The sequence below is a fragment of the Anguilla anguilla genome, chromosome 2 (assembly GCF_013347855.1).
Source record: "Anguilla anguilla isolate fAngAng1 chromosome 2, fAngAng1.pri, whole genome shotgun sequence".
Classification (NCBI taxonomy): Eukaryota; Metazoa; Chordata; class Actinopteri; order Anguilliformes; family Anguillidae; genus Anguilla; species Anguilla anguilla.
This window is the reverse complement of record NC_049202.1, coordinates 31,238,839-31,265,447: the sequence shown is the minus strand read 5'-3', so window position 1 is coordinate 31,265,447 and position 26,609 is coordinate 31,238,839. Positions and strand designations below refer to the sequence as shown.

Sequence of the window (26,609 nt, the reverse complement as noted above, 5' to 3'; positions counted from 1 at the left end):
ACCTTGGTGTCAATTAGTGTCTCCAAACCTATACAAAATGGCTAAATTGTGCATTGCTGTATATAATAAGATAGTCATATATTACATATCAACTGTTCTGACCCATGAAACACACTTTTGCATCCTTTTCGAGTAGAAATTAAATCTTTTCATCAGTATAGGGAGATGGATGTCTAGGGTTCCAAAACCTATCCAAAACCTCACAGAAAATGAATAAAATTATTTTTGCCCATTATAAAGCATTTAAATGAGTCCATTTTCCACAAGAGCCTGATTAGAAATATTAGAATAGGAACAAATGACATAATGCAAAAGCATTGTAACATACTTTGGTACACACACCAAAATATGTAATCATACACTCCTGTACTTCAATAAAACACCACTTTTTTATACTCTACAGTATGTAATGTTTTGTTGCATGCCCAGGGATGACATTTTTCTGTAGTGTGTTTCACAAATGTTACTATTTAATCAGTCAAAGGGAAAATTTTCATTCATCTAGCGCGTATCAGCATGCAGTAAATCTTTTTGTACTGCATTTGTTATGAGTAAGTGCTAATAGTCATTCATATAAATGTGTGTGAAGGGATGAGAGACATGCATATAATGCATGCAAACACACATGGCCTACATTCTTGCTGAAAGAAACAAATAGGCATGGATTCAATCATTTTTCATTTACCATGAATGACATATAAATTAAAGTGTGTGTAATTTTTTATGGAAGTGTTTTTAATGGGCTATTGTACACAACAGACCTAATAATTGTTTGTATGTTGGTAGAAGATATAATGGGCTAGCTTACACTAATTTAGAAATGTGGCATTGTATGGTAGCTACACTAGCCTAGTTAAAAAGTAGTTACCAGTACAGGCACAGTGAATGTGATCATTTTGACTTAAAGACAAACGATATAGCTGCCGCGAAGAAGTCATTATCTTGAGTGAGTTTCTATATAATCGGTAACCGCTGGACCGAAGCCGTCTGTACTAACACCATACACTCAGTCTGTCATCTTGTTAGCAAGGTAGCTAATGTTAAACACTGTCAAAATGCCCAAATCGGAACTGTCTAAAGTGTGGGTTTATTTTATTTGGGTTTCAGAAATATAAATGAGTTTCCCGCAAAGATTATACAGGCGCAAAAGTAATCGTTTAAATGTTTTATTTTTAGTTACCCAGCAAGCCAGTGTCCTGAGTTAGAGGTTTGCTTCAGTCCAAAGGGGATTTGAACTGGTGCCTGTCAGTCGTCCAAAAGTCCCACAGGCAAATGTGCTACCCAGTTAGCTACTAGTGAAATAGACGCCAGGGTCGCAAAGTTTCTATATATTTTTATTGGCTGATGTACTCCAATGGGGAGACATATTCTTTGTGGTCCTGGAGCATTGGTGATGATTAAATCAGCAGGAAAAAGAAAAAGAAGAAAGAAAAAAGTTTGGGGCTTTATTTTGTGGACATGTGAGGTTGTTCGTGAATTCTGTCGGCTGAAATGGGGTCAGAAGGTACAAAAATGAATGTTTTTTGAGAGTCCGTGGTTATTGTGGTTATTTCTGTAAGGTTCTGTAAACCCTGAAAAGTGCCAAACTCTCAGTGCTGCATAGGTATGGGACATACAGCCCCGGCAAGGCATAAATTGTATTTTCCATGCCCATGGAGACACTAATTCCCCATAGTCTACTGTATGTACAATAATATTCCACCATCAGGAAAATGCTAGCAATGTGCTAGCTTCACGGCAAATCGGTGCATCAAACATGACATATGGCTGAGCCACCTACGAACACTTAAGCTACAGTATGTGAAATGCCCACATTAGGGAATAATGCTAAACTCTTGAAAGACACTGAATTTCTTTGTGAGTGGAATGAATTCTAACAAAGATGGCCACAAAGAGCCACTACAATAACAATGATTAGCCATTAGCTAGCCACAAAAATGCTCAGCATTTTTAGTAAAGACTAACAGTTGTCGATTATGACCAATGAGAATAGAACAATACGAAAAATTTGGCAAAGGCAAAGGTACAGTGGAAAAAATAACATATACTTGAAAAATTTCAAGGAGTAATACTTACATGTTGAAGAGGACATATTCACTACGTCCGTATGTATCCTCTTAGAGAGAATCAAGGCTGACAAACTCAGAGGAGCCCCAAAATCCATATCAGTTAGGCGAGGAAATGCCTTAGTCAAGCTTCTCAAGATTAATATTTTCCTCTCCTGGTTAAAAGATTTGTTGATCAAACCAGAATGAACTGGAATGGCCCACAATGCTGCATAAACAGCATGTGTGGTTTTATGCACAGCTATCTCAGAATGTATACAAGTGTTGCAAATAAGTGTATATTTCACAAATGTATTGTACAAGACAATAAATTACCACTGAATCTTGAAAGGGACAACTCTGCGTAAAACCAACGTATTTGTATTTATTCCATATTTAGTAGCTGATATTAACAGTAGAACGAAATGGTATAATTACAATTCACTGGTTCATTTTGCTGTTAAGCGAACAATGTTTATCAACACTGTTTTGCAATACTTTCAGGGTACTGTTGGCTTTATCTTGTTGCTATAATGGAATACAAATTTTTAGTGCTGAAAGAATATTTTTATGAACTCCTAGATAAACCCTATTGTCCACTTTGCCATGTGTGGTCAGTATAGTAGCAGATGAGACCTGGCTGTGGGTGCAAGTTAAATGGACAAACTATACAACAATGGTGGCAATTTTAAGCTCCACATTTGGCAGCGTTGTAACGCATCGTGTACTCATAAGGCTAGAACACAGAGTTTGTCATTTCTACTCATAGAATGGTTGCAGAAACAAAAAATGTTTGTTGAGCAATCTGAAAGTTGAGCAATCTCCGGACGCCGGCGTCACTAGAGGGCTTGTGTGAAGGGGTTAAATAAGTTTTAACTGATCCCTGCAATATACATACATGTGTGATATAAACAGTATTTCATGATATGACAAAGAGGTCTGATCATATGAGATGCTCAAGTGGTTTCCTTGGAAGATGGTATCAAGCTGAATAAATATTATTTATATAGAGTTCTGAAAATGATATTCTCATTTCCCTTCCAAACCAGTGTAAAACCTTGCCTGGGTTTCTGTGTCCTGGGCCCAACAGGTGGTCAAGAAGAGCACGCTCACAAGCTTCGAGAGCAAGACCTGAAATGCTTTCAGAGCGAGCACCAAGAGCCAAACAAGTGAAAAATCCACAATGCGCAACTTTGTTGAGGTTGTATTCATTTAGCCTTGGCTTCATTAATGCTTTCATGACTCTCCTCATTAACAGTAGCCCAACTCAAAAACTTGTTAGTCGATTAAAAGGCCATAGATGACATTTTGGGAACTATTTATGGAGCGGTAAAGCACAACTACCTTTAGAATGAAAAAGCACTGTATATTCTGATTTACTGACAGCCATGCAAACAACAATCTGAAAAGAACCTGATTGATGGACTGTACAGGGACTGAGATGCAATAAAAGAAACACAAAATTAAATGGCTTTCCATGGCTTCTGGCTTACATTCACTAGAAATGCAATTTCAACTTGCTTTTCACCACAGGCACTATTTTAAGGAGGTGAGGGAATAACCCTGTACTGTGCAGCTTAACAGGCTAGCCTCACTAATGTGTCACAGCTGAGTCCTGCCCCTCCCACTCCAATCCAAGGTGGTGAAAACAGAGGATAACAGCAGTGATGCCTTTGTCTCGATCCACACAATTCTAGATAAGCAAAACATTGATCTGTATTCGATAGAGTAAGATTTTTGCAATCCACAGTCATCCATACAAGTGATCCAATTACCACAGCAGCTCATAACACGGGCAGTTCAACAGGGTGATATTAGTGAGTGCTCTCCGCTTCTCAAAAGTTGAAAGAGGCAGAAATAACAGGCAGCCCACCCAAAGGCTGTCCAATTCTACTAATAATCAGCATGAACCTTCCTGAGGCCTGTCCTCAAATGTGAGTTCTCATCGCGTGCGAGGCAACACAACTTTCCGCAAACAACCTTCCCCTCACTCTCACCCAGCTTCCTTCCGCTATGAGCATGGCTACAAGAAGCAGCAGTACTTTTCCCACCAGGACTTGGAGAGGTTCTTCATCTTATCAGGAGTCTGCTTCCTCAAGTGTTGCTGCTGCTGGCTGTCGGCATGTTGGATGCTCGCCATGATGGCGGCGTCGAAGACGTCCTTGAGGTTCTTCTGGGTCAGTGCCGAGCACTCCATGTAGGAGACGGCCCTGATGCCTTGGGCGCACAGCTGGGCTTCCTGTTGGTCCACAGGCCTCTCTTTGTACTTGGCCAGCTCGATCAGGACGTTGACATCCTCACGTAAGTCCGACTGGGTGCCCACCAGCACCACAGGTGCCCATGGGCAGTGCCGGCGGATCTCGGGCACCCACTTCTCCGTGACGTTCTGGAAGGAGGAGGGGCTGACCACACTGAAGCAGAGGAGGAAGATGTCAGCGTTGGTGTAGCAGAGAGGCCTCAGCTTGTCAAACTCGTCCTGTGAAAAGAAGGGGAGCAGTACGTGAGACAGTGCATCAATCGCAAGAGCACTAAATGCACTGGCAGTTCATTCACACTACGGCCACAACAGGGCACAACACAACATGTTGAACTGTGGTCCATTCGGGAATTGAAGAATGTGACCACAGTTCAAAGTAAGAAACCACACCCTTGGCTCAGTTGTGGTCACAATGCTACAACACACTCCAGCCATGGCTCAGAGCTACAACCAACCACTAACTACTGATTGCCCACTCATAACTTTTACTATTTCCTTTCTAGCTACTAAAAGATACATTATAATGTGAAGTCAAATAATAAATACGAGGACATACTCAAAAACAGACGCCAACCACAGTGAAATCAGGCAACTATTTCCTGGAGAGTTCACAGAGATATGCACAAGTCCCAGGACAAAGTCTTCAGACCAACAACTCTAATCTGTTTCACTTATAAAGGCTTACACATATGTTTTGGAATCCCACCTCCATTCCCAATTTCTGTAATTCATAATAACACAAAACAACAATGAAAGAACATGACGTGTAAACATACTATCAAATAAGTAGATCAACTTCAATGGAGGAATTCACAGGCACAAGGTCATTCATGTCACTAATATTAATATGAACATTGTTAATAATACAAATGATTAATAGACAACTAACAGAGTACTGCATTGTATATACTAAATATTTCTACAGAATAGTTCAGGTGGTTTTATAGCCAGTTTCCAAGTCAGACAAAATTTACAGCATGACCGGCAGACTGGTGACATTCTGGAAAAACTCTTAAGCATCAGCACATGAGCACCTGAGGACTGAATCTTCACCGTACAGCCTGATACAAAATTATGTAATTTAATGAGGGATCTATCTACAGCATGCAACACTGAGTTTGCAGTGACAATATAAGGGTCAAACAAACATGCCACAGGTCCTTAGAAAAGGTTTCAGGTACATACCAGTAACATTGTGGAAAGGGCATTTGGATGGACCTGTCAAACAGTAATGCTATAGCCGCACTTCAGTGTACAAAGTGTCACAAGCTATGCTTTTATGTGAAACAGAAAGCATATCTTCAGGAAGGGGAACCTAGCAATAAGGCTATGTCTATTTGTGAGCATGAGGCTGTATTGCACAAAATCACTGTGGTATCCAGCAGACAAGTGGGCCATTGACGCCAGTAGGAATGCTTATCTACTGTAATGCATCTTCAATCCTTTCATCTGCTGAGTTATGCAACACAGCAACTTCCATTTCATATCACACATCTGAAAATCCACAGTGACTTCAGAGAGAGTATGATAACTGGTATTTTTCTGTAGAAATGCACCATCTGAATTCAACAGTCACTCTCTCTTTGCCATTCCCAACTTGTAATCTTGATATTTAGTGATATACACTGAGTAATCCCAAACTGGGAGACCACAGGCTTTCAACTAATTTCTGAACAGCTAGTAATGCTCATTATAAACTAGTTACCATGCTCCTCGTCACTGTGGATCAATGTCACCAAGACTAAACACACATTTAATATGTTAATTGCACAGAAACAACCCACTCTCACCATTACAAAGCTGAATGACAAAACCGCAATTACCACACATTATTCTCCAGTGACAGTGAGTACAGTACAAAACAAATTATTTTGAAATATGACGAACTACCATGATTTATTACCTGTTCCTTTTGATGTGTTTTACTTCATTCTCTAAACTCACACAGGTGTTGCAGCATGTCTACATAAGTGGATCTCTCATTGCATTAAAATACACTGAACAAAAATATAAACGCAACATGCAACAGTTTCACAGATTTTACTGAGCTACGCTGTACAGAGTTTCTAGATATAGGTGGGAACTGGAACATGCTGTAGATCCAGAGCTTCCCAAACATGCTCAGTGGGTAACACGTCAGGCGAGTATGCAAGCAATGGGACAACATGGACCTTTTCAGTTTCCAGGAATTGTGTACAGATCCTTGCAACACGGGGCCGTGCATTATCATGCTGGTGATGGCGGCAGACAATGGGCCTCAGGATCCCATCACAGTATCTCTGTGCATTCAAATTGCCATTGATAAAATGTACTTGTGCTTATTGTCCGTAGCTTATACCTGCCCATAAAATAACCCCACCACCACCATGGGGCACTCTGTTCACAACACTGACATCAGCAAACCCACACAAGGCTGTACTCACTGTCTCCTATCTGGCTGGTACAGTTGACACTGGGATTCATCTGTGAAGAGGACACTTTTGCCCACTCATGTCAGTTGCAATGCATAACTGCAGTCAGGTCAAGATCATGGTGAGCATGACAGGCATCAGATAAGCTTCCCAGAGATGGTTTCTGACAGTTAGTGCACAAATTCTTCAGTTGTTTAAACCAACAGTTTCATCAGCTGTTCAACTGGCTGGTCTCAGACTGTCCTACAGGTGAAGAAGCTGGATGTGAGGTCCTGGGATGGCGTGGTTACACGTGGTCTTGAGGCTGTAAATCCAGTTGTATGTTCAGCCAAAATCTCAGAAACCACGTTGGAGGCAGCTTATGGCAAAGAAGTGAATATTCAATCCTCTGGCAACAGCTCTGGTGGACATTCCAGCAGTAAGCATGCCAATTGCCTGCTTGTAACATTGGTAGCATTGCGTTGTGCAACAAAACTGCACATTTTAGAGTGGCTTTTTATTGTCCCTAGCATAAGGTGCACCTGTGTAACAATCATGTTTTTTAATCAGCATCTTGCTATGCCACACCTGTCAGGTGGATGGATTATCTTGGCAAAGAGAAATGCTCACAAACAGGGATTTGAACAAATTTGTGCACTAAATCAGAGAGAAATAGGCTGTTTGACCACACAGAAAAATTCTGGGATTTCTTAGTTCAGCCCATGAAGCACTGGAAAACAAACTTCACACATTCCGTTTATATTTTCGTTCACCGTAGCATTTTATATGATAGAGAAATGGGGATCTGTGAATTTTTATGTCAGCTAAAGCTCTCTTCATCCTTAACCCAACTTGCACCTGATCAACTCTTATGTTTTCTACAAAGATGCAGACACTATTACCCAATCCTCTAGCCTGGGTCCTGCCTATTTGGACAGGACCAATCTTAATTTTGAATGTCAGTAATTTACTGATTCTCTGCTGCCTCTTTACATCCTCCAAACCCATCTCATCCTCTAACTTCAGTAGTGCACATTACTGTATATGCACTTAAAATAATTTTCCAAGACCTAAATACAGTTTTCCTGTGAAGTACTCTTAACCTTTTATGGAGTGAGATCATAAATATGTGATTAGGATGTTCTTAATAGAATATTCTAATACTGTTTTAACAATCACTACTGGTAATTTAAAGCAATGGAGAACACTGACTTTGAATTTTGAAAAAAAATAAAAATTTAAAAAATTCCAAAAAGCTTTCTCTTCAAAGGGTTAAATGAACAGGTGCTAGGAAACCTCAGCAGGTGTTATGTTGACTGCCCAGTGCTTTTCTCCCTTCATCCACATGTTTGGAATGAAACCCTTGGAGATTCCTGCTGAAACTGTCATAAGTAATGTTCAGGGCAACAGGTCCACCTCTGTGAACAAGCTGCATTGTGTGAGTGTGTGTATGTTTTACAAACCTGGCCAGCTGTGTCACAGAGCTGAAGTTTCACAGGCTTTCCATCAACTGCTACCACCGCTGGGAATGACAGAAAAAAGCATATTGAGAATGACCCTTCCCTTCAGTGGTGCTGCAATACTGTATATCTACAGTTTCACTGTGCAGTCGTTTTGGCCTGGCGATAAAAGCAGCTCAGTCTCATGCGTCCATTCGCGTCCGTCTGTCAATTAATTTCACATCACACCCAATTAAAAAAAAATAATTTAGGTTCTGTAATTTAAAAAAAAATCCATGTGGGGGGAAAACACAAAATTGCATACTGACTTCCCTAACGTGGTGAAAAATATACTTTGCATTAATAGTCAAGTCTACCAATAAAACGTCTTCAGCCTATACCCTCTTCTGTAGCTAGACATATTATCTTTTTTTTTTTATTAGTGAAAAAAGTCAAGTGAGATTTTTTCACGTGTGGTTGTAGTTTGCTTTTATGTCGTTACCATCGTCTTTGCGCATTATTTCGTTTTTATCCCTAAATAATTTTCAAAATGAAAGATATAGCAAGTCTCTGTAAGCTAACTGACATTGTCTTTGGTATAATGAAGGATGCTTTTCTACATGCTTTGAATTGCATGAATTAAGTCGAGAAACTGGACAAAGGACAGAAAACATGTTGGGAAATTCTTTGTTGAACTGGGCTGGGACATCACTCTAACAGGATATGGCACTAAAATCCAATATGTAGTCTACATTTGATAGACTCCAAATTCATAGTGATACGTTCTCAAAATAATAGATTGGACAGACTAATTTGAGTGTTTTCTTACAAAGCGTGCACTTAAAAAACAAACCAAAATAACACAAAAAGCAGCGCCATTTAAACAAATATTTTAAAAAGGCATACGTAAGATACAATTTAGAAAAAATACATAATCTCAAAACAGATCAAATTTAATCAGTCATTCTTTTTTCATTGATTACCTGCAAAGTTATCAAAAGCAGTAGGGATGTACTCCGTTGGATATCCGTTTGTTGTATAGCTGACAATAAGACTGGTCTTGCCAACCGCGCCATCCCCAACGAGAACGCATTTAACTTTGTGCTCACATCCAGAGCCAAACTTCGACCCCGACGGAAAATCTGTGTTCCGAACGTTGTGAGGAGGTACTGGGGGAATGTCCGAGTCCGAAACTGGTTTATATTCTCCAACCCCCTGTGGTGGCATCGTATTGTGCTACCACAGAAACGTTCCTAGTACTAATCCAAGTTATCTGAGCTTTTTTGATTCCAATACCTTGACATCAGTGGGGGTTTCATCAGAAGACTCATTTAGCAGGCTTCAGTTTCTGTTGTATTTTCTTGTGTGGAAAATTATTTCTTTCATCAAATAAATCCAAATGCTTCCAGTTACGACCCAGGGAGTAGAACACATCAACATCTACGGCGCACAATACAAACTCGGGGAAAACTGGCTCTCCGGTTCTGAAAAAAATCTTCATCTCCGTAACTACTGCGCGAGTCGTTTCACGTTGTAGTCCTAGCTCTGTGTATGCCTCCTCTACTCCACTCTGCGCGAGGCAAGAGCAGCATGACATCATGTGCAAAATCAGTAAAAAAAATTTGCTTCGCTCCAGTTAACCAATGGCCATCTAGCGGCTTAACACACTGCAAAAATTACAAAGTTAATGTTAGTATTTACAAGCAATAGGATTTACGTATCTCGCAAACTGCATTTGTTAAAGTACAAAGCAATACCACGGAGCGACTCTACTAGTATAATATTCAAGTTCATCCGCGCAAGACGGGATACGTTGGGGGGTATTTAGCCTTACTTTTCTCTAAATTAATAGTAGCCTATCTCAAGCGATTCACCGGACATATACACGACGAGTCCATGTTTTGGTATCGATGCCCAACTCAATTGCGCCATCTGGTGTAGTTATCCAAATTTTGCTGTCAGGAAGCAGCAAAACAACAAGCATTTCAACAGTACCTGATATGAATAGCTGATAGGCATTTACCTGACGCTCTTATCCAGAGCGACTTATAAATGCTATGTAAAAAAGTTGTGTATTAAATAAACTTCTAAAGCTGGATATACACTGAAGCAATGCAGTACCTAGCTCAAGTGTACAACAGCAGTGCCCTACCTGGGAATCGAACCAACAACCTGTAGGTTACAAGACCAGCTGCTTACTGGGATGGTAGACAGAGCATGAATGCAGAACAAGAATGTTAATACTACTCAAAATTCATGATATCACAGTAAAACATTACAAATATATCAATAATGTAAAATTAAACAAGCAGACAATTGTTTTATGTCATTTAATGTCCTTGTTGTTCCATTTAACCTCCAGGAAATGGGAGACAAATTGCACAGGCTTACAATACAAGAATCACAGAAATGGAGAAGAGAACAATCACAACAAAACCAAGGAAGAAATTACCTTAGGGTTTGTTCTTCAGCCTGTATTCATGAAATCGAATTCAAACCACAGGCCTGAAAGGACGCCACAAACACTGTGCTACACCATTGCCAACCTCTCAGGGACTACAGTACATGGGTTGGCATTCAGTGAAATCTATAACCCTCCAGTAATCAAATGCTGGTTTTTCAAGTGTTAGCATAATTAGCTTGTGATTATATGGTGTATAGAATGACTGAAGCACATTAAACCTAACCACCTACTCATTCAAATTGCAGCTTGGAAGTCATGCCAGTCAATCAAAGGGCAGTGGGTACACACACACAGACAATTTAGGGATTCCACTTATCCTTGACAACCTACTGATGGACTGGAATTCAAAGAGGAAATGCATAAATTCCAGATCTCAGAATTTCCCAACAAAAACAAATTGATGCTATTAAAAATTCATATCAATATTCTGGAGGTTAGAGTTTTCGTATCTAATATCAAGATAAAATTCTGATGGCTATATAAGACTATGTTTAAACAGAGATTATGACATTACAATGCAGGCACCAAGATGTGATGTAAATGCCATGTTGACAAAATGTAGAACTTGTCATCTTTAGACAGTATTAGTGCACCGCTGGTGAAGTAATGCACAACTAGGGTCTTTAGAGTCTTCCAATGAAGTATAAAAAACTACACCATTAACATCAGCTACTGATAAAAATGACATCTCAGTCAATTAAATATATTTAAATGGTTGAAACATTTAAAAGTTTGCTTGAAGCAGCATCTTCCCTTTGTTCCCATCTGGTAAGCATTTAATTCCAAACACACAAGTTTAGTGCAAAATCATTTTATGCAAGCAGTTTGTGCCTACATTTATGTTTTTAAGTGATGACGAAATGGAGTCTGGGGGTATGAGTTTCATGTATTTGCAATTTCATGAATAAGCAAATATCCCAGCATGCATAGGGTCATGCAGAACAGGCCCGTTTGCTTATAATTATGGTTAACACCGCTCCATGAGCAGTGAATTTGAAAGGGGGTGATTCGTGGGACAAACAAGACACCTAAATTTTTTGATGTTTACACAAACAGTGTCTAAGATGACATTAGCATGGAAATCTATGGGAAAGACAACAATGGCATAGGGCAGTGGAGAAGACAGCATAATCCAGACTGTGAAGTTCCTGCAATAATGTTAAGTGCACCACAAAACAGGCAAGCAACCACAGATAAACCCCACAGTAAAAAAAAAAAAAAAAACAGTGGTGCCAAACATCCAATATTTCTCAGATATGCATACTATTAACTGACTAACTTTTTGTTGAATACCCATTGAATGAAATTGGTTGAGGACCATGAGGATATCAAACTGTCTTGTGTGTTAATGCCTCCTAGACATTGCACAAATTCTGGACAGCCTCTCACATTAACATCAATCTTTCAGTGTACTGATCAAGCTAAAATGCTTTCGCTGCATTTTCTGTGAAGCGACATCCTATGTGGGGCTGTCGAATGTTGAGGAAAATTAAACATCTCTTTGTGACAACAGCCCAGGGTTGTGGACTTCCAACATCAGAAGTGGACACCACTATGTTGCACTCACTCTCTGCACTGGTTTTCCACAGACTGCTCAAACATTCCTGTATGTCCACACAATTCCCAATTCTCAATTTAACAACATATCACATAACATAAAAATTCAACGAAAATACCTTTCTTAGCGTAGAAAAATCTTGCTCCTCTATGGTTGCGAGCACAACATAAGATGTAACGGAGACGACAGTTACATCAAAAATAAAAACAGAATCGGCATCATGATACCCAATGGAAGAAAACACTCATGATCTGGTATGCAATAGGTATGAGGAGTCACTGACGTTCCAATTGTCCAAGACAACCAATGAAACAAGGGTTAAGTAGTAAAGATTTAATCATTTGGAATATAACAGTCAATACACATGGGAGCTCCTTGTATAAAGGAAATACTGTACAGACACAAATAATAAAAAAGTGCTTTTTGAGAGGCGGTTCTTTGTAGAATGCCAAATATACTTACTGGCTTGTACCTTATGAGAATTAGAATTCAAACCGAACACAACTGAATACTCCTAATAAAAACATAAAGAAGTTAAATTGAGAGGTCTATAACAGAATAGAGAGTAGTTGCATTCTTACATGTAACAAAATAAAACTGAGACTGAAAAGGGTTTTTACAGATGGAGAGGCAAAACCCCATATGCACACGTAATTCTCATCTAAACACTTTATGACTTTCTTAGAACTGCTTAATTCAGAAATTGTTCTATAAATGACTAGATATTCAAGTTTGAATGCTTTTTTAGCTCTGCAATCATTTCACCCCCAATTTACATTGTACTTCATTAATAGACATTCATAGATATTCTGGTAATATGATCACATCTTTGCTCACACCATTGGAATCTCCAAATACAGTAGAAATTGTGTTATTCAAATCACAGGGCTGCTGGGGAATCAGACACCGAGGAATGTATTGGGTGGGAGCAACATCTAAAATATAAGGTAGGTAAAAACTAGAGAACACTAAAACTTAAAAGCATATTTAAAAAATTGAATTCTTTAAAGCCAAGGAAAAATAGCTAGCTACATTTCCAGGTGAACCAGGCAAGACACGTGATGTAAGCAAATGAAATTACAGTCTCAAATGGAAATGAAATAGCATAGCAGTGAATTAGTGGGGCTCTTGGCTTCTGCACGAGTGGCAACACAGTCCTCCCACTTTAGTCTCCAATCAAATAGAAAATAGGTCGGCATTAAGGCGGCCAAATTAAAATAATAAAATAAAAAAATAAATAACAAAGTCAAATAATCCAATTACGTTGTCTTCCTGAATCCTTTTAAGATGGGGTAGATGTTTTCAAATGCTTCGTATATTTCCGCTCGAACTTTTGCTCCTGGAAAACAAACAGCAAAAGTATATTTTCTGATATCAGTAATGAAAGAATCCTGTCTACATTTTCCCCTTTGAATTTCTCACATGAAGATTAGCATGCCTATGTTAATCCTGCTAACTTTGACAGTTCAGCACAAATCCTTAATTTAAGTTGGAATCCTTAAGGTTCATTTTTCAAGCATTAGGAGCCAAGCTGGGGTAAAATGAATTTTATTCAAGATAATACCCAAAGAACTATGGGCCTCATTCACTAACCGTTCTTAAGAAGAATTTTCTTCTTAAAACCCACTTACGCAGTTTTCACGAAGATTCTGACATTCACCAATGTTTTCTTATTTGGGATTTGTTCTTAAGTAAGAACAGAATCTACGCACACTCAAGAGCACACTTACGCACATCTGAGTGCTGACATGTTTGCGCAAAATAATTGATTATTGCGTTTTCTTCAATTCTACAGTTGTATATTATTATAGGATTTAAATTACAATAATACTTCTATCATTTATAATATTTTTAATAATTATTTTCATTATTTTACAAAGCATTAAGGTGCCAGGTTCCACCTCAGAGGGTGGTTGCCTCAGGGGGAGTTCATCTGTAAATAAATGATTTAAAAAGACAAACCATTTTAGTGACCTTTTATTTTTGGGGGTTTAATTATGCAATGTTTGATCTATACTGCAAAAGAAAACGTTTAAATATTGAATACAAACTAAGCACTTAGGTAACACTTTTTAAACACATGGACATGTTGACGAAGAGAACACTAATTCAGAGGCGTCACTAGGGGGGTGACACCAAAATGACTGGCAATACATTTTTTGTGCAGTGTTTTGTGCAGCGACGGGTTTACTCCGATGCAGTTTACTGCTGGTTTATTTAATTGGCGGTATTAATGTGACAAGAAGCGCTTTGTCGTTTTAATGCACAACACGCAATTCCTTGCGCCCACTCCCACCAGCATTTATTTTTTATTATTTTTTTTTGCCTCAGATGTGACATCAAACCATTTTTTTTTTTACTTCATCAGTTGTGCGCCCTTCTCCAGATACAGCATTCACTAACGAGTACTAGCATCCCATGCATCTCATTTTGTGTTAGTTTATATCCACTACTGACGCTGCAAAATATGACAGGTCGTTTGCTGTTCACTTCCCGCAGCAATACCTCCACTTCAGAACTACTGAAGTTTTTCTTACATTTGGAGTCCGGTGCTCCACCCTCTTTAGATTTTCGTTTGGGCATTATTGACTTCGTTCGCTCTCAACTTTTCTGTTCCATTTCTGTGTGTGCACACGGCCCTGCAGTCTCATGCCCTTTTATGGGGATTGGCGGGCGTTTACCTATGCTAATTAGGTACAACTGGCACGCGCTTTACATTTACGAAGACGATGGGATTCATCATTTTAAGAACACGTGCAAACAATTCTGCAGTTTAAGAACACGTCGTGAATCTGACGTAGATTTTTCTTAGGACCTTTCTTAAGAACAAATTTAAGAAAAAACTTAGGAAGATATTGGTGAATAAGGCCCTATATTTTTAAGGGCTGAGAAAATGTTTATGTTCAATGACAGTCCTTTTCAGTGCTGCTTAGGACAGGCTGTGTGGAAGAAAAATAAACAGAGAACCCTCCCTTTAAATCAGTGTCTTGTGAGGGCGATTTTATTCCCATTTCAGAATAAGGTCACAAAGTTACCCTATTCTAGTTACCCTAGTAACGTACATAGTGAGCGCTTCTGGCCCTATAGGTATGTTCTGTAGCACACTTTTTTAAAGCATGAAAATGACATACCCAAAATATAATGGTTACAATTCTTGGACCCTTTTGACTACAGGCATAATCCTGGTCTCTTCTGAACAGTAACCCTTGGGGGTTTCCTTTCCAAATGTCAGAATTACTCTAAATATTACTGAAAGAAAGTAACAGAAGCTCAAACACACAGGAAGTTTTTTTTTGTCTCACCTCAGGGGGTTGACATTTAGGTCAATTCTCCACTGGCCATCTGGGCCAGTAGTTTTTCCAAAGTTATTGGCCCACACATGAAAACTACTGGCCCAATTGCAAATCACTAGGTTTTTATGCCACCAATTTAGTATTCTCATTCAGGCGCAAACAATAGTGATGCACAATTTCTGCTTATCAATAAAAGCTGAAAAAAAAACATAAATGGTGTAGAGGTGAACAAGTTGAGGAAATTATTTGCCTCTTCTCTGCTGAATTAAATGGCTGGGGTAAAAATGTCATCTCCGTGGGGCACTCGGGAGGAATGCACTAAAACTTCTGTCTCTTCAATAAAGTTTAATGCAACCTCCTTCAGTTGTTCACAGAGGGAGTACGTATGTGGTTATATCGATGCACGCACGTGGGTCTCTGACTGTGACGCTGTGCAATATTTCACCAAGAACGGCAATATTTCTTATATTCAACAATGGGTGCAGCAGGTTCTAAACTTCCCTTCTCTGAACTTTTCCTGAACTCATTAAAATGCATAAAAATGCATCTCATATGTAATACCCATCTAACGCAACAGTATATTATAACCCATTAACAGGCAAGGGGCGCGATAAAACAAAGTAAACTAAATTCTTCATAAAAGCCTTCTTAGCAAATGGTATGTATATTTCTTCTTTCAGAAATATTTCTTCCCATTGTTTGCTTTAGCTTATTTGTTTTTGGAATTTGCATAATTTCCTCAATTGTAGTGCATTTTCTTTTATCAGTGTTTGATCCAAATTGGCACCCTACTATTTTTTAGGGGCTCATTGTCAAATGTCAGAGGGTCAATATAAAAATAAATAAATAAAACAGAAACATCCAGGAAGTAATCTGAATTTATCTTTATTGTAAAAAAAAAAAAACCTTCAATTAACAATACATTACTTCATCTTCTACTGGAAAAAAACAGTTTACTCTGTTTTTTAACAATAAAAGATGAATTTATGTATACATAGATACATTTATATCCTACCTATTGACTTTTCATTTTTTAATATTATTATCATTATTATTATTATTATTATTATTATTATTAGTGGTAGTAGTAGTAGTAGTAGTATTCCCATTTTCCAAACACAACCAAACAGTTTTTTAAGATAAACATAGGGGAGACGGAGTACATTTGTAACACTGGTAGACATCAGATTTCATTACATATGCTTCTTTTAGTCATCAGCCAATCAATTTTGAGTAAAAATTTAAGCAGTTTCACAATTGTGTGTGATATAGATAAAGATGGAAAGTCCACCATTTTGAATTTTTTGTAAAACATTTCACAAAGACATTTGACATATTGGCATGCAGCTTGCACTAATTTGTTCATTTTTTTTTTTTTTTTTTTTTTTTTAAGTGGTCAAAAGTTAAGATTTGTTTACGCAGGAGAAATATGTCCATATCAGAAAATGAAAATAACAACATATGTAACGTGACGCAAAGATCAACTGTCATTCCTGCTGAGAAAGTTTCCTTGTGGAAAATAAATTCTAAATTCACAAGGAATGTCCTTAAATTTGCAACATACACACATTAAATTTCCAAGTTAAGACAAAGCATTAAAGTACTTACCTGTAAGTACCACTTTTCCTGACACAAATATCAAGAGCACAATCCTGGGTTTGATCATTCTGTAGATTAAGCCAGGGAACAATTCAGGCTCATAGCTGAGAAACAAGAAAACAATTCACCCTTTACTACCAGACAGATGTTTGTACTAATCAATTAATATAACAGTATATCTTATGTAAGAGTTTGGGATGGTCAATAAAAGTGTTGTCTGGTGCACATATTATCCTACATTTAACAATTAGCACAATGGCACAAAATCGTTATGGGCAGAAACAATCTCATTCGGTCATTTTGTACATTTGTATTCAAATGTTATTGTCAACATAGACTTATGAAATGAACAGTCCAATGCACCTGCTGAATTGTTGATGTGTCAGCACAAGGCCCTCTAGTCGAATGGGGAACTTCACGTCGCAACTCCCCACCATGTTCTGAATCTTAAAATCCAAGAACTTCGCAGGGAACCCCAACTTTTGAACCACACGTGCATACTTCCTGGCTGCCAACCGAGACTGCTCTTCGCTGTGGTAAGGAAAAGCAACAGTAACACAGTCCTTACAAAAAAGAAACAATACCTTTTGCCTAGAACACTTATTTGCTGCATGAAATGTTTCCATTTATCCATTTTTAAGAAAACAGAGGTGACAAAGTGATGGGTTAGGCATCTCTAAACTGACCTCTTTGCTCCAGTGCACACCATTTTCCCCGAGCTGAAGATGAGAGCAGTCGTCCTAGGCTCTCGTATTCTCATAATAACGGCAGCAAAACGCTACAAAGTAATAAGTTGAGTAAACATTACGCTCTGCGTGTCCTATCAATTGAACAGCAGTGTATGTACAATGTACAGCAAATACACACATTACAACTACTTGATGAAGTCAAAAATCAACTATTCCCTCAAAGGTCAGTAAACACAGGCAACTCAAATCAGTTTGTATGTCTGATATTATTACAGGAACTCACAAGAGGAAAGGGTGTTGTGCCATTGCCTTGGGCAACAGACAATGTTAAATAAAAATTATCAAGCCATTCACTTTGGGTTTGATCAGGACTTGAGGAACCAGAATTTTTATACAGTTTCAGGGAAGTGGGACTTCCAAGTTTCTCCAACTAGAAGTCAAGTCAAGTAGAACTTTATTTGTCCCCAGTGGGGCAATTGGTTGTGCAGCAGTGAAAACAGTACCAAGGCAATTAAATACAACATATAATAAAAAATAAAAACATAGAATACAGTAAAAACATAAAAATACATTTTTGTAAAAACATAAAGTGCATAATATTATCAAGCCTGGTTGGGTGGTCAGCTGGTATTACCTTCTTCTATTTGAGTTCAGCAGTGAAATGGCTGACAGAATGAAGGAGTGCTTGTATCTGTTGGTTTTGGCTAATGAGGCTAATATTTGAAGCGGAAACCCGAAGGCAAGGTCTGAAACTCTAGGTGCAAGGGGTGGGTGCTACCACTGCTGCCAGTCGCTGCGTGCGCATGCGCCCTCCTAACTAATCCAATCAAGGGAGAACTAATCATAAGTTTCTCAAAAGAAACGACTTGCAAGATGTGCCAATCAGATTCTTTTGTAAACCATGTTCATCCAAAGCTAAGACAATTTACAAGCAGTCCCCTGGAATCTGATGTGTTAGTGTGATAGTTTTGAAGACCAGAACTGAAAATGCAGTTGTATGTGATGAGTGGAGAATATTGTAATTAAGGCTAAAGTATGTACTGCATTAAATTCTTAGGCCTTCCACTGGGGCTTCTGGCTCTCCAGGGACCAAGCCTCCAAGGGTAACAAGTAGTTGTTTTGTGCAACAGGAAATACATACATACATGCATGCATGTATGTGTGTGTATGTATGTGTGTCTTTCTACTTTTCCCTCATTTGCTCGGGAGTCCAGATGGATAGACTTGCCCACTTAACATTCCTCACCTTACCAGGGAGGAATCGTGCTAGACGCCATGTTCCCTATAACTCTCAAAACTTATGTTAGAAAAAAACTAAATGCTGGCTCCAAATTTACAGCATGTTTCTGTAGACCTAGGGAATGTGGGTAACGTTAGAGGTCGTTGTGAGCTTATTCAGTATTCATGTGTGTTCGACATAGCCAATAATTTATTTGCTGTATTTTACTATATTACATTTACATTTTTGCTTATAAAACGTGGGGACTACCCCGACTTTCTTCAGTTCAGATTTATCAACTTTGCTGTGTGTAGGCGCTGGACTCTTTCTGCAGAAATAAATCCTCTCTTAAACTGAAATACTTTGTTCTGCCTAGTTATTAACATAACACAACACAACATAGCGACGAGGACAGGCCATTCAGCCCAACAATGCTCACTGCTCCGATTACGCACAGGCTAGATAACGTCTAACACTGTATCAAGCCTGCTTCTGCCTCTACTACGTGATCTATTCCACATGCCTGTGCAGAATTGACCTTTTTACCTTCTGCCCAGCACATGCAATGAACCACTGAACCATTAAAACCATAATATTTATGTATGTGCACAGTTCATAAATGTTGCCTCTGGTTTCTTGGTAAAAACCATGTTTACTTAAAAGTTATATTACATTATGTAAAGGTTATGTCACAGTTAATGAAAGATGACACTCAATGTTAAATGTCTAATTTCTGCAATACACAATTACTAAACCTACAACTAGTTAACTTACCTTGGGGTTGTACTCTGCATTTCTGGCTCGCAATGCTATTGTCTTCAGGTCAAGTTTACAGCCCAGGTTCACAGTGGACACAATATTTCTGTTGAATGGGTGGGAAAGTTAACTCCAACTAACGTACATGTAGTGAACAAGTCCTCATAAAACTAAGTTACATATTCCTGTTTCTTAGATAATTTTCTTAAGGTTCCTTGAGTAAGGTTGCTTGGTTTTAATCACAGGAACCAGAGATGAAAATATCAGTCTCAATGCTCAACAGCTGAAGATACCGCAAGTACTACTAGAGCCAGGTTGGCACAACACCAGAATGCAGCTTTCAGTACACTAACTTTCTTCTAATTAAGCCTGGAATGGTACAGACACACATGCATTGGAAATGGTATTTACATCCCTGCTGGAATACAAGCATATGCAGGTCAGAGACTCACTGCAGCTGTGGAACGATTCCAGAGCTTTCTGAGGCTGGCGTGGCGGGGGTGATGGGTGTCATGGGGGTGAGTGGAGTGGTGTAGAGGGGGGTGTTTCCTGGGAGCGCAGTGGTCGTGGTGACAGTCTGGGAATGATAGAGCTGAGGGGTCTGCCCAGAGGCCCCAGGTACTCCTCCCTGCTGGGTGGAAACCTGCTGTTGCTGCTGCCTTTGCTGTTCCTCCAGCAGGGACAGACTGTTGGTGTTCTGCACAGGCTGGGGGGTGAGCCCAGTGCCATATGGCATCATAGGGCTGAAGATGGGGATGCCAGGCGTCATTGCCCCCTGAGAGGGATGGTGAGATTTTACTTTTAGATACACGTTTAGATATTATACAAATTTGAATGGGGGAAAACTCACTTTTAGATAAACCTGCAGCACAACAGCACAAACAGATTTTCTGCTAAGACATCAGCTGTTACTTCAAACATAAAATTAACGAATTTCTCCTGAAGGATCACTGCTAAATCTATGACATTTTGCACTCTGTTATAATGAGAAAACATCCAAAACTAAAGTAGCTTAAAAAAAACACACACACAATGATGCAGTGAATACCACTGTCGGTTTCTTTAAACCAGGGGTGCAGTCTGCAGGTTGTATTGTTTTCTATATATCAACACCCAATATAGACCTTGCCTTAAAAACCGGGTGTGTGGGTCCTTTAGCCAGTCCGTGACTTAAATTAAACAGATAGCTAGGTATTCGAAAGCACCAAAAACCAGACCTCCTAGAGTAGTGAACCCCTGCTTTCAAACATAGTTTGACCAGCATGCCATGTTTAAAAACTGTTTAAAGTTTAAAAGGGTGCAAGTATAGGGAACACAGATAAAATGCATGATTCAAGACAAATAAGTAAACACGAACATTTGGGTTATACTGCTCACCTGAGGAGAGGCTAGCCCCTGACCAAAGGGAGGCAAGCTGTTGTTTTGCTCCATTCTGTAACTGCAACGCTAATGTCACCAAGAGAACGGCCCACAGAGGATTCTTTGGCTTTACCTATGCCCAATACGATTCAACAATCTAACGAATCATTGGTCACTTTTGCTGTACCCGGCCTTCTTTTAACACCCTCGCACTGACACTGTGAAAGGAAAAATAACAGCATATCAATAAATGAAGGTCTTGTCATTCATGTCGTCTAGCATGCACAACATGTACCAATGTGCAGAAGCGTTTATGCCCGCTAACTTTAGCAAGCTAATGGACAATAGCCAAATGAAATAGCTAGCTAGCAAGCTTCCATAGATAGTTAGTAATAGCCATATTTATTGAAACCAGTTAGATAGTAGCTGGCTAAATACAATTTGTAAATATTCATAAAATATACGGTAGAATACATATCATACAAATACACTGCAGAGGATCCTAGGCTAACCGGAGTGTTAGCTATTCGGACATGACAATACAATGTGTTCATTCAAAGGCAGCAAGCGGGCTAGCTCTCTCTCCGCTATGGACGCTAAAATTTCCATTAATAAAGATAATTTAGCAGGCAAACAAGAAACATTGTGCGTTACGCCGTATAAATAAAACAGCAACAATCATAATCTTTGTTACAATTACAAACATTGCATTTCTAGTTTATACGCTTGTAGTAAGCAAACCACTTGCAAAAGAAAACATTAACAATAACAAAAATCCCGCTCACGCATGTGGTAAGTTAGCTAGCGCATTGCCTACGGCTAGTTTACACATGGTCATGTAGCCAAATACTACCGCCAGAAATATTCTCACGTTCTCATCCCCATCATGACCTGACGACACAAACGTGAGTTTCAAACGAGGGTAAATACTGAAGGATACCTTTCTATCCTGCTTTCTTAAATCCCCGATCCCCAACCTATGTTCGTGTCCGTTCGCAAACATTACCAACCAAAATATCAATTTCCCAGAAATCTGCGCGCAAAATGATTGCCTCTTTCGCATTCGAATTAGCATTTCCGGCGTTATTGGACAGGGGACGCTCTATAGTTGGGGCCGCGGAGTTCTATATTAACGGCTGGGATAGATTCATGGAACAGATCAAACAAAAAAAAGGCGTAGATACTGCGTTTCGACTAAATCAACGAATTGTATTTGAATGATGCCGCATAAAATAAGGAAATGTAGTCACATACTCGAAGTTTAAAGGTTAATAGTGTTGCAGATTGTAGTCCTAAAACCCGGAAGTTTGCATTTTAGCCCGCTCCAATATGGCGGCGACGTTGACTTACGATCCAAAGGCCAAATGCGGTGTCTATGGCTGTGTCCCAAACCGCAAACTTCCATGCTCCACACTACCGTGCTCCGGAATACGCACTCCAGGCAATGCTTGGGACTATGCACTCCGAACCATGGAAGTGCAGTAGCACGGAGAAACAGTTAAATGAGTGGGATGCACTTCGTGACGACATCTGACCCATAACCTTTAACCTTTGCCGTAACTATCGGTAAAATTCCGGTAATAAACCTGAGGGGAATAACGTGAGAGTGAGAGGGCATATTATCGACCATCTGAAATGCTACCGCATTTATTTCATATTTAATCAAGCGGACTGGACTCCGTTACCTATTTAAACGCAAGTCTTGTAAAAATTACACATAACTGTCTAAATGGGAAAAAATCTTACTTAATACATATACATTTTAGTTATATTTATATTCTAATTAATTCCATAATCGCGAACATTAAGTAGTGCAAATGTCGCTTCTTCTTAATGGCTATTTTGCTTCCTGCTACTTGGGTTACAACTGTGAATATGTAACGGATCGCTAGAAATGCTAGTAGGGACCAGCCTTTTTCATATTAACCTGAAATACACAAGACGGGACACTTCTACAATATGATCTCAAGTAAAGACAAGTTCCATTAATCTCTATGCAGTGGCAGATACATGTCCCCGTAGCAACTAAAGCTAGCACTGGGCGAAAATCGCGAAAGTACTGAAAGAATTACCTCCGGAGGATAACAAGGACGTTTTTTTCTACATAACTAGGTACAGGTTGTTACTTATATTTCGCCTATTTTACATAGACTACAGTTGAAAATCTGATGTTTTTCTGTCTACCGAACGAACCCGGTCGGTAGATGCTCACACTGAGTAGTAGTAGGCTACTGAAATATTATGATCTAGACTAACCAGTAGGCTAATATCAGCAACTTTTTGCGAGCTAGCCACTTCAATTGAATTCTCCTTTTTGCTGTCAGAAGAGCAGTGGAAGGCAACGATAGCTTGGAAAATATTAATTGCAGTTTGGATAGCTTTCAGTGTACTGTCAACCCCATAATAAAGTTGCCATTTCATTGTAAACAGTCGTGTCTGTTTTTTCATTATTTTCGCGCTGTATACTTTCGCGCTGGGTACTCAGTTAGGCAACATTTATGGAGCCGGTCATGTTTGTGGTGGCTACTCCATAGGCAAGGGGTGTATTTCAAATTAAATGAAAAGATGGGCAGTGGCGAGAATAAAACGGCAGTTTATAATTCAAGACGGGACCCGACGATTAGCACCGATGTATTCAATATAGCTCGTTACACTCGTTAAAAGTACATATCTTTAAACTAATAAAAACAACTGATACTTTACGTATTGCGTTATTCATTAACACTGTACCACTTTATTTATACACCAACTCCTGTTTACCATTTTCCTATGACATGATTTCAGTTTCCAATCCGAGAGAGTAGCCTACACTAGACTGTCATCCGCCATTACCGTTGTTTTTGGCCGTTTTCGCGAAAGGAATTATGGTATTTTTCCCAGTCGGAGCATGCACGGATGCACAATTCAAATTTTGATCAAATGGAGTGCGCATCCGGGTACTTTATCCGTGCTCCGCACTACCGAACTTCGGTTTGGACTCGCACTCCAAGATGGCGGCATGCTCGCTATGTGCACTCGGAGCATGGAAGTATGCGGTTTGGGACACAGCCTATGTATGTAAATCTATGCATGGGTTCCCTCGGCAGGTTTCCAGATGTTTTCCCATAGGGATTTCGTTTTCTGCCGAAAATAAGGTCTGTGGTAAGCGTAAGCCTAAGATAGTTTAAGAGAGTTTTACGTTTTGTTCTTCGAGATAAATTACACCAATTAATATCCCAACCGTGAATTTCGAAACTGCCATTTACTTTTAAGTCTAACAAGTTGCTGTGTTGAAACTACAACGTCAACCGTTGTAGTTTCAATATAGCAACTTACTTTTTAAAGCACGTAACGAATTTGAAATTCATGGTTCAGATATTAATGTGTGTAATTTATCTCGTAGAACAAACGTGTTTTCATAATGAAGCTCTCTTATGCTCATAGGCTTAGGCATGTCCATATATTGTACAGTTTGTCAGTCTGTATTTAGTCTTTTCAGATGATACACGCACGACATACGTATTGCTATAAAAATAAATGTGTATGGTACATTACTCATGTCCACTTCATCATTCCACAATAAAACCTACACCACATAGCCTACTAGATTAAATGATACATTGGCTGATTCTTATAGGAGAAACTTATATCTAGAGTTGTTAGAACACCTCAGTAGTAATATGCCCTGTTCATGATGACAAAGCATGAACACAATTGTCTGCAATGTGGTGCAGACACAGCACACTGGGTTACCATTCCATTGTGTTGTGCAAAAATTTTAAAAAATGATTGTAAAGCTTTTGATCACACAAGACTGACAGAGCAAAAATTGTTTGGGAATACACAAACCTGCATGTCTTGCAGGTTGTCGGAAAAAGACGAAGGGGAGTGCTTCAGGGAATTTACTCTGAGGCTGAGCATCCTGGATACTGCAGCAACCTTTATGCTGTCATTGCTGGTATCACGGTACGGGGGTTAGGACCCAGACGCAGAGTGGGGAAAAAACACGAAACTCAAATGTAAATACAAATCAAGACTTTACTTACACAAAAAAATGTAAATACAACTAAAGACTTTACTAACAAAACAAACAAAAGGCCATGAGTGGCAATTCCAAAATGAAATGAAAAAAAAAAAACAAGAAACACGTAAAGGAACTCAAAACAAGCAAAACTAGAAACTCAAACTCAAGCAGACAGGGAACAGAAACAATACGGGTAGAACACAGACAGGGGAGAACACAGGCAGACGGAACACAAGGCAGGCAGAACACAAGAACACAAGCAGGTAGATACATATAAATCAGAAACAAACACAAGTCAGGAACGAGCACAAGTCAGAAAGAAACACAAGGAACCAGCACCCAAGTCAAGGGGACAAAGAACTTAAATAGACAGGGGGTAACAAGACACAGGTGAACTCAAAGAACAATCAAACCAGAAGGAAGGGAAAATGAGAGGCAGGTGGGGACGATGATTAAATAACGAGACAATAATAAAATAATTGAAAGCAATAATACAATTAACCAACAGAGGAACGAGCAGGACACAAAACAGAAGTGCCCAACAGGGAAAAACAGACAGAAACACAGAACCATGGCAGTACCCCCCACCCCCCCCCCCCCCCCCCCCCCCCCCCCCCCACCCCCACCCCCACCCCCCAAGGAACGGCTCCTGACGTCCCAGGAGGCCGACCTAGGGAGGGAGTGAAACAAAGGGTGGGAGCTAGAGACAAGACAGAACTTAGACTGGGGTAGGACTCAGGAACAGGGCAGGACAGGGCTCGGGACTGGATAGGACAGGAACGGGACAAAACAGGGATGGGACTGGGGACTGGGGCGAGACGAGACAGGACTGGGGACTGGGATGAGACGAGATGAGACAGGACTCGGGACTGGGACGAGACGAGACAGGACTCGGGACTGGGACGAGACGAGACAGGGCACAGGGACGGAAGCCGGACGGGGTCCGGGCACATTTAAATGGAGATATCTGGCATTTGTGTTTTAGATGGTCAAAACTGAAATGTAGGTATCTTTAATTGGAGGTTCCATACAAGTGAATGGCGGAAGTAACGTCAATTTTGCTAGTCAAAATGTAATTAGAGATATTTTAAATTAAAGTTTTGACTAGTCAAAATTCAATTAGAGATATCATAAATTAATGTTTTGACTAGTCATAAATGAATTACAGATATCTGTAATGTGAAACTGGCCAGACTATTAAATGTTAAACTGGCTTGCCATAGGGCATTACATCATACAGATCTCCAAAATATGACGTAGGCTAAAATAAATAATTATAATAAATTTTTATCTTTGCCTGTGTAGTAAGAAAAAAGATTTCACACTGGAAAAATAATTAATGATTTTTATTTTCAATATTGTGTACAGAGTTAACATCAGTATATGAGTGGAAGCATTTTTATTTTACTGTCAAAAATTAATTGAGCACAATGTGGAATCTGTTCTGAACTGTATTTCATTAAGAAACTGGTTTCATGAGCGAAAATTACAGATATCAGTAGGGGGCGATAATTACATCCTGTACTGAAGTTGAGAAC

The 26,609-nt window shown here is 39.3% G+C and overlaps 2 protein-coding genes across 4 annotated transcripts; both read right to left on the bottom strand.

Moving 5' to 3' along the window:
* Window positions 1-2,410: 2,410 nt before the first annotated feature.
* LOC118221118 (rho-related GTP-binding protein RhoU-like) lies at window positions 2,411-9,935 on the bottom strand. Its single transcript, XM_035405852.1, has 3 exons — window positions 9,115-9,935; window positions 8,156-8,214; window positions 2,411-4,521 (listed from the first exon to the last, which is right to left on the bottom strand). The coding sequence occupies exons 1-3, from the start codon at window positions 9,356-9,358 to the stop codon at window positions 4,069-4,071; spliced, it is 756 nt and encodes a 251-aa protein (XP_035261743.1). The 5' UTR covers window positions 9,359-9,935; the 3' UTR covers window positions 2,411-4,068.
* Window positions 9,936-12,471: 2,536 nt separating this feature from the next.
* Window positions 12,472-22,157, bottom strand: LOC118221117 (TATA-box-binding protein). Of its 3 annotated transcripts, none has more exons than XM_035405849.1 (8): window positions 22,009-22,157; window positions 21,087-21,286; window positions 20,162-20,484; window positions 19,728-19,815; window positions 17,732-17,823; window positions 17,409-17,576; window positions 17,055-17,149; window positions 12,472-13,492 (listed from the first exon to the last, which is right to left on the bottom strand). In XM_035405849.1, exons 2-8 carry the CDS (start codon window positions 21,138-21,140, stop codon window positions 13,413-13,415), a joined length of 900 nt encoding a protein of 299 aa, XP_035261740.1. In that variant the 5' UTR covers window positions 21,141-21,286; window positions 22,009-22,157; the 3' UTR covers window positions 12,472-13,412. The 3 variants fall into 3 exon arrangements, with proteins under 3 accessions (XP_035261740.1, XP_035261741.1, XP_035261742.1); XM_035405850.1 differs by lacking the exon at window positions 22,009-22,157 and adding an exon at window positions 21,940-21,962; XM_035405851.1 differs by lacking the exon at window positions 22,009-22,157 and adding an exon at window positions 21,854-21,913.
* Window positions 22,158-26,609: the final 4,452 nt, after the last annotated feature.